This window comes from Chaetodon auriga, chromosome 13 (assembly GCF_051107435.1).
Source record: "Chaetodon auriga isolate fChaAug3 chromosome 13, fChaAug3.hap1, whole genome shotgun sequence".
NCBI classification, from domain to species: domain Eukaryota; kingdom Metazoa; phylum Chordata; class Actinopteri; order Chaetodontiformes; family Chaetodontidae; genus Chaetodon; species Chaetodon auriga.
Genome location: NC_135086.1, coordinates 22845487 through 22862203, shown reverse-complemented (window position 1 = coordinate 22862203; position 16717 = coordinate 22845487). Strand labels below are relative to the sequence as shown.

The 16717-nt window shown below is 40.3% G+C and overlaps 1 protein-coding gene across 1 annotated transcript; it reads right to left on the bottom strand.

The window, feature by feature from the left end:
• Positions 1-3780: 3780 nt before the first annotated feature.
• Positions 3781-15527, bottom strand: prkag3b (protein kinase, AMP-activated, gamma 3b non-catalytic subunit). The gene is made up of 13 exons (XM_076746858.1): positions 15410-15527; positions 11893-11959; positions 11405-11547; positions 11213-11294; positions 9426-9484; positions 8944-8989; positions 8742-8793; positions 8245-8371; positions 7765-7930; positions 7479-7516; positions 6928-7074; positions 6403-6496; positions 3781-3989 (listed from the first exon to the last, which is right to left on the bottom strand). The coding sequence occupies exons 1-13, from the start codon at positions 15425-15427 to the stop codon at positions 3958-3960; spliced, it is 1071 nt and encodes a 356-aa protein (XP_076602973.1). The 5' UTR covers positions 15428-15527; the 3' UTR covers positions 3781-3957.
• Between the last annotated feature and the right edge of the window lie 1190 nt (positions 15528-16717).

Sequence of the window (16717 nt, the reverse complement as noted above, 5' to 3'; positions counted from 1 at the left end):
CTCACACTCCACACCTGCCTCCTCATGCCCACCTAAATAAACTTGATCCGGTCTTAGTCTTACATGTCTCTGAATGTGTGGCACAAACCTGACAGTCCAGCTCAGCTCCCATGTCCTTGTTCTAAAGAAAATATTTAGATCTTATTTCTCTCACTGTTTAACTTGCTGTGGTTCCAGTGTTGGTTTGTGGTTTCGTTAGGCCTCGTTCTATTTAAGAGCAATTCACACGCTGTCTTAAGAGGATTTGAACTTAGCTGTGTTTTCTCCTGTACTTCATTTTTTAAGGGTGGGAGCAGTGATAGACAGCACTAATTAAAGAGTACATCTGCTCTCCTCTGTGGCACTCAGAGGACTATTTTTAGCCAGGGGTCCATATGTACTGGCACAGAGGAATAAGACATATCAGCTACACAGACAATACCTGATTCACCTGTTGCTGAGTATGAAATAGTTTTAAAAGGTCTGAAATTTTATTTCAGTGTTCATTTGAGCTGGACCTCTTTTAGGCTTCACGCTGATTTATTAGATTATGATCAAGAGTTCTAATCATAAATTTGAAAGGACTGACAGTGAAGTTATTCATTTGATAGGTCTGTTTATCTGTTATCCTGAACTGAAATACAGAGCATCTGAATACTGAAAGCCAAGTCATCCTGCACGGTGCTTCAGGGTGCTTTAGATAACCACAAGCTGAGACAGCAGCTGGACTGTAGCCAGCAGCAATGACGACAGGCAGCAAGAGAATAGAGGGATATGTGCTGCCACAGCACATGATGGGAAGATGTGCTGCCATCATTAGTGGACATATTTTTACAAGGGAAAAGCACATCTCCATTCCCCCATCATACTGTGGTGAAGGACACATTGTCTACTTTCCTTTTCTCTAGTGGTCCTTTTTCTTATCTAACATGAATGGAGATCATCATTATACTGAACTTCTTGAACTTTTAGAGCTCTGTAACATGACACTACAGAATAGAGGAGAACATGTCATAATAAATAACAAACAGGTTGCTTATTTTTGAGCATTTTAGCAGCACCTTAGCAGGCTACTCACAGCAACTTTAGCCCTCCATCAGCTATTGTAGTTGTGAGCAGAAAACAGAAGACATGAAGCCTAAAAAGACACTAACAAAATGCAAGCAATGGCTTCTGTAGAGTTTTGATTAAACTCTGTTTTGTCTGTGAGATGGATGGCTCAGAAACATAGCAGACACACCTCATGTGTGGAAAAGCCTTTACACTGGAGGACAACAGGACTCCTTGTTGGCCCACCCATACAACAGAAAAATGTAAACACAAGTTGAATTAAGGATCCCTTCCAAACACATTTTAACAGTGTATAAAAGTACTTTGCTTTTGAATAATAATTTGTCTGGATGGTTTACTACACAAAAGTTCAATTAACTAGATGAGAATTCTTAAAATAAAGTCCTCTCTAACTGAAAAATCCAGAATCCACTTTGCGGAACTGTTCATTCTCAGTGTATGTGGTGACAATGGACATGATTACAAAGCAACATTTGTATTGAGCCACTATTAGGTTCCAGACTCATTGAGATAACACAAAATCAAGGTCAAACAACCAAGTGATGGAACAACAAGCTGAATGGAGGGGAATTGAAGTATTAATTTAATGGATCAATGCCGTCACTTTTCAGTCTTCAAAATAGTTTGGGATTTGGAATCGTCTTGATTTTCCCTGAGCAGGTGTTCAGACTGAAAACAGCACTGCATTAGGCGCTCAGTAATATTGCTACAGGTCCAGCAAATCCAGTCCAAGTGATACATGTCATATAGTGTGTGAGTTTAAGGCTTATCAGATGCTGACACACTGCACTGCTTCATTTACAGCAGTGTGAACCTGTCCAGTCTTTGAAGCTTTGAAAGACTCGTATTGTTAACAACTGTCTTTAGTCTGGATCAAAGAAACAAAACTACATGTGAGAACATACTTTACACACATTCAGTACAGGTTTGAAAGGTTTAAAAATTCAACCACAGTGAAAGACAAAATTACCCTGTTGAATGTATCATGGCCCACTGCTGTAATCAAAGGGTAGAGCTGGTCTCCTACCTTGGTTTGTCCTCCATTGCTGCAGTCAGAAGTCAGTTTTCAGCTCCGGCAGCTGGATACGCACCACTGCATCCTGTCTGCATATGTTGGCTCATATAGTCAGAGTTAGACGCTAAGGTAAAGTGTTGAGCCAGACTAGGTGATTGGCAGTTGAACTGTTTGTTCAGAGGATGAAGCTGCAAAGCAGAAGGAGCATGCAGTTGATGAAGCTCCTTATTGATTTTTTTTCTTGATTACCTTCTGGAAAGTTCAAGAGCCAGAGAATCTCCAAATATAGCACACTTTGAATTTGCTTTGTTATTTTGACTGTTTTTTTGTGTTCTTTTATATCATATTACACTGTTATAGAAGTACAGCTGCTCTCAGCTGTAGCGCTAGTGGTATGGTATGAGAAGTGATTACAATAATAATAGAAACTATATTAGTAGTACTCTGAGTACTGTTGGTAGCAGCAGTAGTATTGATTATGTTATAATTAAAAGAATAACAATAATTTCCATCAGTTGTCATCTGTCTTTTAAGTAGATACGAGCAGAAGCGGAGCTGTGTGTGTGTGTGTGTGTGTGTGTGTGTGTGTGTGTGTGTGTGTGTGTGTGTGTGTGTGTGTGTTGTTGTGTGTAGTACACTGTTCATCACATGACCAGGATGTACGAAACTGGCAGAGTTAACAACACCACCCCTGGTAAACACAGCAGTCACACGCTGTCAGTCAGGGAGGATCAGCAGGCTCCCAGACACACTCATGCTCTTATCATCAGCTGTCTCACCACCTGCCACAGTGGACTTCATACTGTGATATGTCAGCTGGACTCCACTCATGTTACACATGTCTAAACTTCAATTCTGACCAAACTTAATGCAAGGTCAGTATATTTTGATCACATTCTGACTTGTCAACATAAAGTCAGAGGGTGATGCTGAATATGCTCTTAAGTTGTATTGAATCTCAAAAATAACTTGAAATGAAACAGGTGTTTTTTTTAATGTACATATTTTACAGCCATGATTCATGTTTTTTATACTCTGAAACCACCATATGTGTTTCCAGGAAATGATCTGGTGTTTAGCATAATAAATACTATAATAGATATTATTGCCAAAACAGTTAGAGGACATAGCTGATCTTCTTATCATCTGTTTTTTTCCATTCTCAAAATTCACTATCCATTACCAACATGTGACAAGGCTATTATATTTGTAATTACCATGGTATTACCCCATTGTTACACTGTTATTCATACAGTATGAATCCCCTTTGAATGTTATTCACTATTTCAAAACTTAAGTGCCTTATTGCAAAAAAAATAAAAACAATTATGTCTCTGACACCAAGTACTTGCAGTTCCCTCTAACCACTAACTCACTTATTCTTTTTTTTCCACAGTGTATTTACAAAAACGTGATCATAATTCCATGAATCAATATTTTCAATAAATGAATGACTAATCCGTAATCATTCTAAGACCAGAAAGTTAAGTGCAAACCATTAAACATAACATCACTTTTTTATCATATCATTGTATCAACAACTGAATTCACAAGTAATGCAATTAGCAAAATAACTTCAGATTTGATGCTTTAGTCAAGGTCAGTTTAAAAGTCTCTGGATGTGCACCATCAACTTGACGCCGTTTTCCAGCCACACTCATGATATAGTTCAACACTGGTAGCTTCCCCACACTAACACACTCGTCTACTGGCGACCACTGAGCAGCATCAGTTGGGGATAAAAAGCTTTGCTAAAGGGCACATTATTGGTGCTCATAGAGGACCTGTTTCCATTTCCGCTTGCTCTGGAGCCGCAGTCCTGCTCCGCTAACCTCTCATCGACTTTGCCACCTCAGTCATGTTTTATGTGAACAACCTCCATCTTGTTTTCTTCAGTCTTGACAGCATGATCGCTCATAAATATCTGGAAAAGATGAAATGAGAAACTTAACAAGAAAAGAGGAAAACTTTTTCATTCTGATACCAAGTTTACCTTTCAGGGCTAAAACCTCACTTTTGTCACTTTGCGACAGGTGGAAATTTGTGGTGTTGTCAGATAACTGAGGAGCACTATCTTCTACAATTTAAAACACATTCTCAACATAAAATCTAGAATCTATTCAACAACAAGCACTTAAGCACACAGTCTAATGCTATAGACTGCTTCACTAAGGCTGACACTCAAAGCCATGTTCACATCAAATCAGAGGAACCAGAAAAAGTGGAATATTGTATACATAATCCAGCGTTTACATTATTGGACAGCTCTGAAATACGATTATTGACTGCATCCCTTTTTGGTCATGACATTTGATAAACTAATTGACTGACTTCAGGGAGCAGATGTAACCACCACTGGAGCAAATCTGGACATTGAACATCCCACTTGTGCAAATGGTTCCTCCAAGATGGCCACTTGTATTTAGGCTAAATCTGGTATGATGTAAATGCCACATACTGTAATGACATGCTGAAAGGAGTGATAACGCAGGCTTGTCTTGTAAGGTCTTCAGCCTAACATGTTAATCAACTTGTATTTGAGAAAACATCTCGATCATATCACATGATCCTCATCAGCAGATGGAGATGGTCCAGTTATTCAGCTTTAAACCAACATGGATTAGGAATCCTAAAGAGGAATATCTAATCTGTGAGAACCTGGCAAACTATGACTTAGAGCTAAAACTTGAGTTAGTTGCAGCCCTATTCTGTCTGCTGAGGAAGATCATATCATATAGTCAAACACTTTTGAGAGCACTAATGTGCAGAGTTTGTTTTCTCAACTGCTGTTTGCCAAAGTTGGAATGAACTTTGAACCTCAACTGTTGCAATAATTTAGTGTAGTTATTTGATGTGTAAATGATTAAAAAAATTGCAGGAATGGAAAAAAGCCAATGGTGGGAGACAGGGTCTGATACCAGGAGAAGCCTGACCTAACCACATCTGGAGTCTGGAGTAAGACAGACAGCTACACAGATGGCTAACTAAAGTAAATCAATCGACCCTCTGGGTCATCACTGTAATTCCCAAAACACAAAATACTTCAAAACTCTTGAGATTCAGTTTAGACAAAAATCATCAGATGGCTTTGGAGTGTGTCAGGTGAGGAATCAGAACTTTCTCACACATGCTCATAACTAAACATTCTATTTTACCATCACATTAATGACATGAATACAGACAATTTGTCTCCACTCATATCATTAATGTGATTATCTGGTTGCAGATAGCATGTCAGCAGACTAAACCAGAGGTGGGTGGGAATGGTACAACATTCAGATTAAAATCACAGTATGTGGGTACCTTGACAGTACTGTGTATGATTTGAGAGTCACTACCTTAATATGTATAGTAAGTAACAGATTAATATATGCTGAATTGAAAGGAAGTTGTGAACAAGGCACAGGTGTGCTGACAATGTGTTTTCTTTAATTGTTTTGCTAAAACAGATCAAGATAGATGCCATAACTACATGGGTAGCAACGCCCCCTCAGTTTGCCCTTTTGGAGAATCTACAGAAGAACCACAACAGGCAGCAGTGAGACCCTGCAAGATGCAAGTTCAGACAGGCAGCCATTGGCAGCTTAGGTTGGGCTTCCTACCTGGGATGTGGAGGACGAACTGTAGCATGAAGGTGGCGGATGACTGGTGAAAGAGGCATGTTTGGGGGAAGGTGTGGAGGGTTGGTGTCAGTAGGTAGAGGATAAGAAAACTGCTTGGTTGGTGGGAAGGATCACAGGATTTTGGTTGAGGTAACTGATCTGGATTTGAAGTTGGATTGGAAGTTTAAGTCTTCAATAGTTGTTTTGGCTGGACAGAGGGTTTGCAGGGAGCTTCTGTTTATTTTCCAGGGTTAGGATGTGTCTCTGGGAACATTGCTTCAAATGAGAGTTTCAGAAGAAATATAAGGACTTTGGAGGAGCATGAGGTTCTTGATGCGGTGGTTGATTTTGAAAGAGCAGAGGAAACGGTTAGCAGCAGAACTTCTGAAAAGATTTCAAAGGCTGATCTCGGTAGAAGTACAAGATGGATAGATGAAATGATCAGGAGATTTCATACAGGGAGGAAACTGGCAGAGTTGGAAGTTTGATGTCAGAAAATTTAACAGCACAAGAAGAAAGACCCTCATCGTCTTCAGGAGGATGAAACGGATGAATAAGAGTTTGTTCAGTAGGAGCATGAGCATTGACAGGAGAAGGAGCATAGGTCGCCAGAAGCAGCAGGAAGCTTTCGAGGACTTGAAGGCACATAGGTAGATGGACAGATAATCGGGGGACTGAGAGAAAGAGCAAGGGATGAATTGAAGGAGTGGAGTTAGGAGTACAGTGCATCAATACCTGCAGGAGTGAGAACCAGGGCTTGAAGAAGGTCAGATAGAGAAACAATCCCTCTCACCACATCGTCACTGTCAACCAACACCAAACGATGCACCTGACAGAAAAACCCAATGGGACTTGGTTACTGTGCCTTATCAGACAAAATTAATCATCACTGATAACTTCTGTAAGGTAATGGAGGTGAGAAAGAGAAGACAGAGAAAGAAAAGGTTACAGTCCAGAACAGCAGATGGAAATACTCTGGAAACAGTCTGACAGAGTTAAAAACACAGGGGAATAAAAAACACATTTTTAACGCTCTGATCCTGTGTCAGAGTAGTTGTGTATCAAAAGCCCTGTCTTTCCTCTGCGTGTAAAATGTTGATTCATCTTGAATTCAGGGGCTGTTACACAAATGCATGATTTGGTGCAAATAACAATTCTCAAACATCATATAAAAGCATACTTGACCATTAGCTTGCGGGTCGTAGTAGTATGATCTATGCTGAAAAAAAAAATCCTGTCAGACTGCAGCACACGTGTTACCTCAGCCTTTGCGATGCGGTCGATGATGGTCTCCAGCGTTTCATACGGGTAACACTTGAGGACTCCCTCCACCCAGCAGGCTCTGGAGATGATGGCCTCCCGCATCGTCATGTTCAGGTTGTTGTAGTTTTTCTGGGCTGCGAGGTTCTGAATGATGGAAAAAAAGAAAAAACAATGTTGCTCTGCCACCAGCAGTTGGTTTAACATGTTGTCACTAGGAGCACCTGCTACTGGTGCAGATCTTTTTATTACTGTTAAACAAACTGTTATAACTTTAAGTTCTTTAATTGAACTCTTGTGGACTCAAAGTAAATGTTTACGAGATTAATTATTGTGTTGTGCAGTAATTTGAGGACTTGAAATTGTTCTTTCACATGAATTTGTTTTTTTTTTCTGGATTTAGTACAGTTTGTTTGATCAAACTCTTGTTGGGCACAGTGAAAAAAAGAAAATGAAACATAAATCTATTTGACTGAACATAAGATTTATATGAGTACTATTGTCTCGGCTAACAAAGTTGCAGTGATGTAGAATGAATGAAATTAACTTACAATGACATCAAACCTGGAGTACAGTGCCACCACTTTACCTACAGAGGAGAGAGACGTACAGACCAAGAAAACTTTCAACACCAGAAACAAACAATAAAAAATGGCATCAACTCTTGGTTATTGATTATTGCTGCTGGCCTGAATGTGAATGTGCAGGGCTCCAAAGTGGATCCAAAGTGTTTTGGAACGAAACTCTCCATTTATTAAACTGTGATTCTAACGCATAAAACAACACGCTTTACCCTTTTCCATTAAACTGACAAATGTAAGTGTGATGTTGGATTACCTTGCTCATTGACTACAGGCAGAGCGGACACTCTTCTCTCTACAAAAGTGGTCAGTGCGTCGTAGACAGAGGCTGATTCCTGGACTGTTGCAATCTGTTTGAAGGTACCGATCGCCACCTCACTGATCCGCTTTTGAAGAAACCTGGGTTTAGGAATCATAGATCCCTGCAGGGGAGGGAGGAAAGACAACTAGTACACAAATATTTAAAAATCAATTAAAAAAAAATCATACAGACAACAATTGAACTCAGTGATTCAGTTCTTAATTTCTATCAATTAGAATTAAAGGAAATGTTTCTTTTTTTAATGTGAAATATAGATCCTTTTTTTTTTTCTAAGGCACAGATGTAGCAGGTCTCCATTTTTTATTTCTATTTCGGGGACATTTTCAGAATCCAGTGTTTAATATGGCATTAAGAAATGATTCTGAAAATTCTCTGATGCCTTCAGAGAAGCATTACAAAGGGAAGACATCTTACAAAGATGTGGAGGAACTTGAGGATGCGTTTGTGAGTGAGGATGTGGAGGACGTTTCCTGATGCCGGGTCGATGACTGGCAGCCGGTGTATCTTATTCTTCAACAAGGAGTAGATGGCATCAAACAGACTGAGGAGACAGTAACACTCATGATTCAGGATGATAATAATCACGTCTGTGGAATGTGAGATGGAATAATAAGATTTGGTGCGCTTTCATCTATGGCTTTCAAACAGTGCTAAGAGCTCATGCAACAGCTCACACTATAGAGAAGTCTTAACACTGGTTTGAGGTCAGTGCATCCTGCTGATGGAGAGCAGGAAAGCTGCCCGTTGAGCTTAAGGCTAAAAGTCTAAGGCTCCTGTACATCTTTTGTACAACAAATGCTAGTCATTCACAATAATACACTATTTAAATGGACAAGAAAGGAGTTACAGCTGCTGTGGGTCTCCTGCTATGACCCTGAGTTAAATGACTTATTTGACAGGCTGGTTTTCACCTGCAGTCAGGAGTGATGCTGATCAGTCTGTTGACTGAGTGTAGATAAATTTCTGCCAGCAGAGAGAAACACAAGTTATTAACACAAACAACCAAAACCAAATGTACTACAGATTTTTGTTTTTATTTCAAAGAAATAGAATCATTGTGTTATTAGTCAGTGCTTTCGGCACTACACAAGTAACTGTTTGTGTTGTACAGACCTCTCCATGTCTCAATCTTGTGTTCTTCCAGCTCATAGATCTGAACCTGCAGACAAATCAAAGCACATGTGATGGTCCTCAGACTGTGATGGTCCTCTGTCAAATCTCAATGACTCCTGGGATTTCCCTGGGATTTTTTTTAGGATAATGGCTAATTTGACATGTGACACCACTGTGGTGCATTGCATGTTTCTAAAGCGTCCCACAAGAAATCTTTTGCTATTTGCCTTTAATTTGGATGAACTTTGGTGGAATCATTGTTAATACTGTATTGTATTGTGATAAAAAAAATTTTTTGTTTGCCGTGCTTTTTATTGCTATATTACTACATACAAATAAAATTATTATTATTAAACGTATTTTTATCATGAAAAAACAATACCAAAATGGCCACAGGCATACAACCGACTTATTCTCCTGCTGTATGTGCTTATTTGCTGCAAATGTTAAACACAAAGATACCATTCAGAGGCACAGCTCACCAGAGGAGACTTGTAGTAACGATGGAGAATGTTGATGAAGTCAGTGATGGTCAGCATACCTGCAAAGACACAGACACAGACACAGACACAGACACATACACATACACACACACACACACACACACACACACACACACACACAGGCACATTAGAAACATCAAACATGGGTTTATCAGCAGTCATTAGCAACAACAGTAATTTTTATCCGCCAAAGTTTCGTGCTTACATGACATTATGAATGCTGCACTTTGAAGAAAGGATGTATAAAAATGAGTCACACTGTTCTCTGTCACACAGTCTCCATCACAGTTAGTTTTGTAAGTAGGTCAGTTTGAGACTTGGTTTGTAAATGTTTACAGCCCGACATACTGTCGCTTTATGTTTGTCTGTGTACACTGAGTCAGTCAACTTAGAGGCTTCTCTGACTGATGACTCAAATCATTCACATTTGAGGTGCAGCTCTAAAGCTAACATTAAAATTAGCTTGTTTACATGGATCTTACAAACACAATTCCAAAAAGCTGGGACACCATGTGACATAAATGAAAACAGAAAGCAATTATTTGCAAATGAACTTTTGACCAAATATCCTTCATACAATCATGTCTTCACAAAGTGGTGAGCCTCCCTCCTTACTTGTGAACGACTGAGCGTTACTATCACCTGCCTGTTACCAATGAACCTGTTTACCTGTGGATTGTTCCAAACAGGTGTTTTTGGAGCATTCCACATCTTTCCCAGTCTTTAGTTGCTCCTGTCCCAACTTGTTTGAAACTTGTTGCTGCATCAAATTCAGAATAAGCAGATATTTCAGCTATATTTTGAAAAATCAATGAAGTTTTCAATTGAGTAGATGTCAAAAAAGATTAGCAGATGATCACATTCTGTTTGATTTATGTTTTACACAGTGTCCAAACTTTTATGGAATCAGGGTTGAATTTTGATTTGTAAGATAAATGTTGCAGAATTCTGGGAAAGGATGCCTGTGCCCCCCGCTCTGATTGTGCCTGTGAATTTTGGCTTGCATGGCACCCCTACTTGACATGCATGTTTAAAGCTGTTGACATTTCTATGACAAGCAGAAACTGAACGCCTACAGACCAGGCTGTTAAGTGTGAGATGATCAGTCCTGCATGTTCGGTGAGTTGACAGCGTTTGCCATGTAACACAAACTTCTTGTCCCTGACCTGCTTTCCTCTAAATGTGAGCACATAAACTGCACCTGGATCATGTGAAACCACCTATCCACAGCTGGGAAACCTGAACCCGGAGACCTAGCCTCCAGAACTGTGGGAAGGAACCTAATGTAGGTCACACGGCCGTGAAATGCAAGATGCTTCAAAAATTAGACTCAGATTGCATTTAAACATATTGGTTTTCTTGGTTTTTACTGATGTTAGTTACATTAATTTAACTAACATTAATTAATTAATAAGTTAAAAACTTGCATGATGACTTAGCCACATTCCTCTCTTATAAATGTGGAGTTGAAACAGGATTAAAACAAGTTATTATTTCATTCAAATTTCCAAGTAAGGGATTTAGATCACTGTGTTAAATTGGACTTGTTTAAAACCCTAATCTCTGCAATGAGACTGATGAGTAAAATCTTCTAATGATGACCATAATATTGAAAATAAGAACCAGATTGCTTAAGATGTTCAAAATGTTTTAATTTTAGAAAAAAAGAAAAAGAAAAAAGAAAAATGGACTGAACACCTCTAATGAGTGTCTGCAGAGACACAGAGACTGACATATACTGTAGATTGAGATGTATTATGGCTCACCCACAAAACACTTAAGCTTGCTGTCCCACAGTGGTGCGGCCCTCACACCATTAGCCACCAGGGCAAAGAAAGCCTTCTTCACCTAGCAAAAAAAAAACACACAAACATTTTTTTCAATAATTACAGCCCAAAAACATTCTGTGTCTTTTGCTGTCAAAAAAGGGAACTTAACTAAACGAAAAAGTTGCATACCTGAAGCGTTGTGTCAAAAATGACCAGTTTAGAGCTCGTAGGAATGGCATCGTAGCAGCAGTGACTCTTCATGAAGTTCATGTATATGAATCTATCAGGGTCTGTGCCTGCAGGGGGCGCAAGAGCATGTGTTGCATATGCACCTAGAAATAAAGGATTGGAAACACACGATAAGACCGTTACAGAGAAAGATGATGTTAAAACCAAATGTCGACAACCTTGTTGGCAATAATGATGTTAAATGTTGTGAGTTTGCATTTGGGATGGACATCAGCATGTGCTTTCATAATCAGATCAGTCAGGTTGGGGTTTGTTTACACGTTGTCACTGCTGCCAGGTCAATATCAAACTGGTCAATATCAAACTATTTCTGATAGGGTTCCTCTACTGTGCACATACATCATACTATGAGTGGCAGAAATTGTATGGCGCATGGAACGCAAAAGGAGCTATCGTCAAGCAATACACTCACAATCTTCTCTTCTTACCTCTGCTCTTCATTGAGAGAACATCCTCTTCTTCATTCTCCTCCTGGTCAATCTCGAATAAAGGCACCTGGGACAGCAAGTATATCAACAGTTCCCAAGGCCATAGTTTATGCATTGAAGACTGCATTAACTCTACACACAGCTCTGCAGTGACCCCCTCCATGTTTGGCGGTTCTGAAGGTCTGCTGCTCCACAGCAGCCTTACACAGCTATCAGAGATTTGAACAGTCATGTTTACTTCCTGATTCTGGGTGGTAAGTCATATCCTTTTATTTGACTGATGCTGTGGTTAGCTCATGTCAGATTGTATCTTGTTACAAGATAGTCACATCCAAGAGTTTCGGCCTTTGAAAAACTGCATGCAGTCACTGTTTCAGCTGAACAAAAATGATTTCAATAAGTAAACGAACTGCTCCTTGAACCACAGTGTCTTGTTTCCTATTTCAACCTGTGTTGAATACCCATATAACATGAAAAAAATTCAGTTCTGGAGTGGCTGAAATGCACCTTTGATGGGGGCAGGCTAGCAGCTTTGTGTGGACAGCATTTTTTCTTTGTCAATGACAAGATCATGTCGAGGTAATAGCTTATTGCAGAGGAAAACAATTGCAACATCTGGAGGAAAGTCCTTTCATTTGCAGCTAAACAAGTCTTGTCTGTATTCTGGCACAAGTTAGAAATAGTTTGGTGGAACTGACTGTGTCTGGTTGTAGAGGCAGCTGTAAGGAGTGTCGACAGGTTGGCTGGTGCATGTTATGGCAGCAAGCCAAGAACCTGTTGGTAGATGTCAGCATTGATGGGAGGAAGCGTTCAGAGTCTGGTTGCCACAACTGAGTAAAGAGTCAGTGAAGAGGTATTGTCAATTAAGAATTGGCAGCCTGTGGCAAAAGCTATGCATGGACAACCATGGAAAATCTGTGGAACACGGATTTTAAGCAACCTCAAATCTGGAAACAATCAGGTTATTTATGAAGCTATTCCCAGCAAAAATGAAGAAATGAAGGCCCCAAATGAGCACTTGGAAGACTTCCCAACCTAGACAGTGATTTTGGAAGATTCAGGGGTCTGAGCCTAGTCTTTGACAGAGGTTGATGGATCAGAAAGCTCTTCAGTGATGGGACATCACAGATGGTTCATCCAGATATTAGATGCTGCATTCTATATTGCTGGACTGTTGGACTGTAGACAGAAGCAGGAGAGCACCTGAGTGAACAGTAATAGTGCTGGCACGTCTGATTGGTTATTTTGTACAAAGAAGATTATAGAATATTACTGACTGGATGTTACAGATTCGGTCGAGGTCGGTCTGTAGGTCAGTCCATCACTTTGGTCCAGACTGAAATTTCTCAGTAGCTATTAGATGGATTGCCATGAATCCAAAGGATGAATCCTAATTAGTCTTAGACTTGTCTTCTAGCGCCACCATGAGATTAACACTTATGCATTTGAGTGAAATTTCTCCATTGTTGAATGGACTACGATGAAATCCCCTGACTTTTCATCTAGCGACTTTTCATTGAATTTGTGCAGTATTTGGTTTAAAGCCAAATCCCTGCAAAGGTACAGTATGATATTCCCATCTGCCTCTGCTGTATTTTGTCTTTATTGCTGATAAGCAAGTTTTATCATGCTGTCATAAAATGGTGAACAGGGTATAAAAATTATATCTGCTTAACATCAGCAGGTTAGTCTGTCATTACGAGTGTTGTTAGCCTGCTGATGCCAAACAGTGTCACCAGCATGGCTGTAAACCTACTTGTTGTAACACAGACAATGGTGCAGATGCCACTCCATCCCTTCAGCACCTTCCTATGAACGTATACTGTAGTTAGTACAACTCACTACTAGAGTAAAACCTATGATATCCTGGAATGACTACAGCATGCCTGGGAGCAAGCAGAGATTTCCAGAAATAGCTGGAGGAAGCGGCAGCAGCTCTATTGCAACCATGAACCTGAGGAGTGATTGATTGAGGCAAAGTTTACTGTGTCCTATATCGACACTGTCACTTTGGAGCTTATGTCCTTATGCCACAAGTGTGTGTGCACTTTGAAATTCTTTCTATCCAAAAGACAAGCCACCCTCTGCTTGTATAACTTCAGTGCAAATAAGGCCATGCTTCATGAGGCTTAAGTCGACAGCTAGTTCTCTTATCAGGATCATGTTTCAGGATCATCCAGTAAACTTTGTCATACTTAGTTGGTGAATAAAAAAACATGCTGTGCTGTGTGAGTTTACATGTCTCTGGCATGATACACATGGTAATAGATACATGTTTAAACTTCATGTTTGGCAGTAAACAAACACCGTCAAGATAAACATTAGAAACTGCTTGAGGCAAATAGTAAACATGAGGAAAATCGGACATGAGAAACTGCAGATAGAAAACTAAACATACAACAAACAGAATGACTGTGAAATCAAAATCAAGGTTTCAGGTTGACATCTCACAGCTTAACACCTACAAACACAGTAGCAGTGCATGCACACAGCCACTGTTTGGGCACTATACACAGACAAAAGGGCTGAGTTGCACTTCATATCAATGATGAAATGTAGTTTAACAATGACATTTTTACTGACTACACACAAGTTCTGTTTCCAAACATTGCCTGACAGTGCATCATAAAAGCATTAATAATGGTATTTTAATATCTGCTATTAATGTGCATGTTGCTATTTGATGAGCGTTTACAATAGACAGCTTTGTATTTTTCTCCCCCTTTTAAATGGTGCTTGTTACACTAATCAGGTGGAAATTAATCACATATGCAACATGATGATGTCATCAAATTAACCTGCTGTGTATTTGTTTATGTGCATTTTACCATATACGTTAATGCATTGTCAGCAGTCTCATTATTGCTGATGAAGCATTAAACGGAAAACTGCATCAGGATTTTAACTTTACAGCTGCTGAAATTGTTCCTCTGTTTTTCCTGCATCATGGCTTATCCAGTAACACTGCCATCTCATGTTGTAATTTAACCTTCACATCACTATTAGTTTCCATCTAAGTGGCACGTATGTTGATTTTGGAAATATCTGGTATTTTAGGTATTATTTAGTTGCATTTTTGACATGGAGCAGGGTTTTGATGAATGCATCATGTTGATCATAATGAAACGGCTGAAGTGCCTCTTAAAAATGTTAAGTTGTTGTGTCTTTGTCATTATCTTGATTGCATATTTCATATTTCTAGCATCTCCTGCTGAGAGGAGAGGAAGTGCCAGTCGAGCTCACCTACAGGCCCAGCTAGCCTAACCTTCACCCCTACTCCCACATTTTCAAGCCCTGCTCACCATTCCTGTCTGTGTCCTGTCTGAGCCTAGTGCACACAGTACTTTGAGGTTCAGAGTAAAGGAAGCTCTGGTGTGTTTTCGTTGTAGCTTTTCAGTTATTAAGTCATGTCCAAACCCACACCAACACACACATTTTGGTTACCAACACAAAGACACAGCCAGCAGAAGACAGACAGATCAGAGGGGGGTGGGGGTGAGTCAGCAGAGTGTCTTACCTCTGCAAGAGGCTCCATGGCTGGGAATGAGGAGCAAGGGGTGTGCCTCTGTGGAACCCAAGTGACTGGCAAAACCCTGGACTACAACCCTCGTCCCGCTGTTTAGCTCAGACATCTGGCAGGCTCTGCTACCATGTCAGATAAAGAAGTGATGGAAGAGTCCAGACATGATGAAGAGGAGCAGAGTAGCAGAGGAAGGAAGGACGGAGGTATTGGACGCAAAAGACAAGGGAGACAAGGGAATCTGTGCACCACGTGCCAGCTTCAGCCAGCTGGGTCTGAATGTCTGGGAAAGACTGAGATCTAAATCTGGACTGAGGGGTGAGAGGCCCGTGGTATTCACAGAGGGAGAGAGAGAGGAGGGAGAGAGAGTGAGAGAGAGAGAGAGAGAGAGAGGGGAGGGAGAGAGAGAGAGCGAGAGAGAGAGAGCGAGAGAGAGGGAGGGTGGAAGGGAAAAAATGTGTACAGGGAGAGTTGGGGGCCGAGGGACGGACATATATCTTACATGTTTTTGTGGTGACAGACTTACAAGTACTTCTTCATCATCCATTAGAGAGAACTTCGGGTGGCAACGTCATTAACACCTGACGAGAAAAACAAAGGGGAGAAAGCACACACCTCGGTCCTGTCAGAGAAGACACAGCACACTTCAGATGGTGCAAATGACCAAGCCAGATCACCAATGAAGTTCAAAGGGATGAATTCAACCCTCACTAACAGGACTGAAGGAAATGAATGTCAATACTGATTTTCGAAACCATTTGTACATGGCTAAATACAGTTGTACAAATAATTATACCGGATTAAAGATAAAGTCAGTAAATCAGGCAAAAACACCAAAAGAACCTTTTAAAAAAAGTCCTCAATAACTGAGAAGAATGACAAACTTAACACAGAAGCTGAGAACGTCGCAAACATGTTCATTCTGGCTGAAAATCAAATCTGAAGAACCAATGAAGACGCAAAGAGTTTCTCCAGTGTAACGCAAACAAAGTGTTCAGTCTCAATTATTAACAATCTAGAACCACTGCTGCCTGTCACTTTGTCTCAACAGCTTCAAAGTGCAGGTGCACACAACTACACATGTGTTTCTGTCTGTGTGTGTGTGGGATTCTTACATGGGGACTAGTTGACGTAGTGTATGTGATTACGGGGGAGTCACCAAAAATTTACAGCATGTGCTGCACAGCAAACAGCTCAGTCTTCTCTTTTTGTCCACTTGGGGGCAGAGAAACGAGCCGGAAACAAGACAATGACAAATCATCTCAAAGAGCTGTTGGCAGACAGTTGTCGAATTCTACGTCCAGC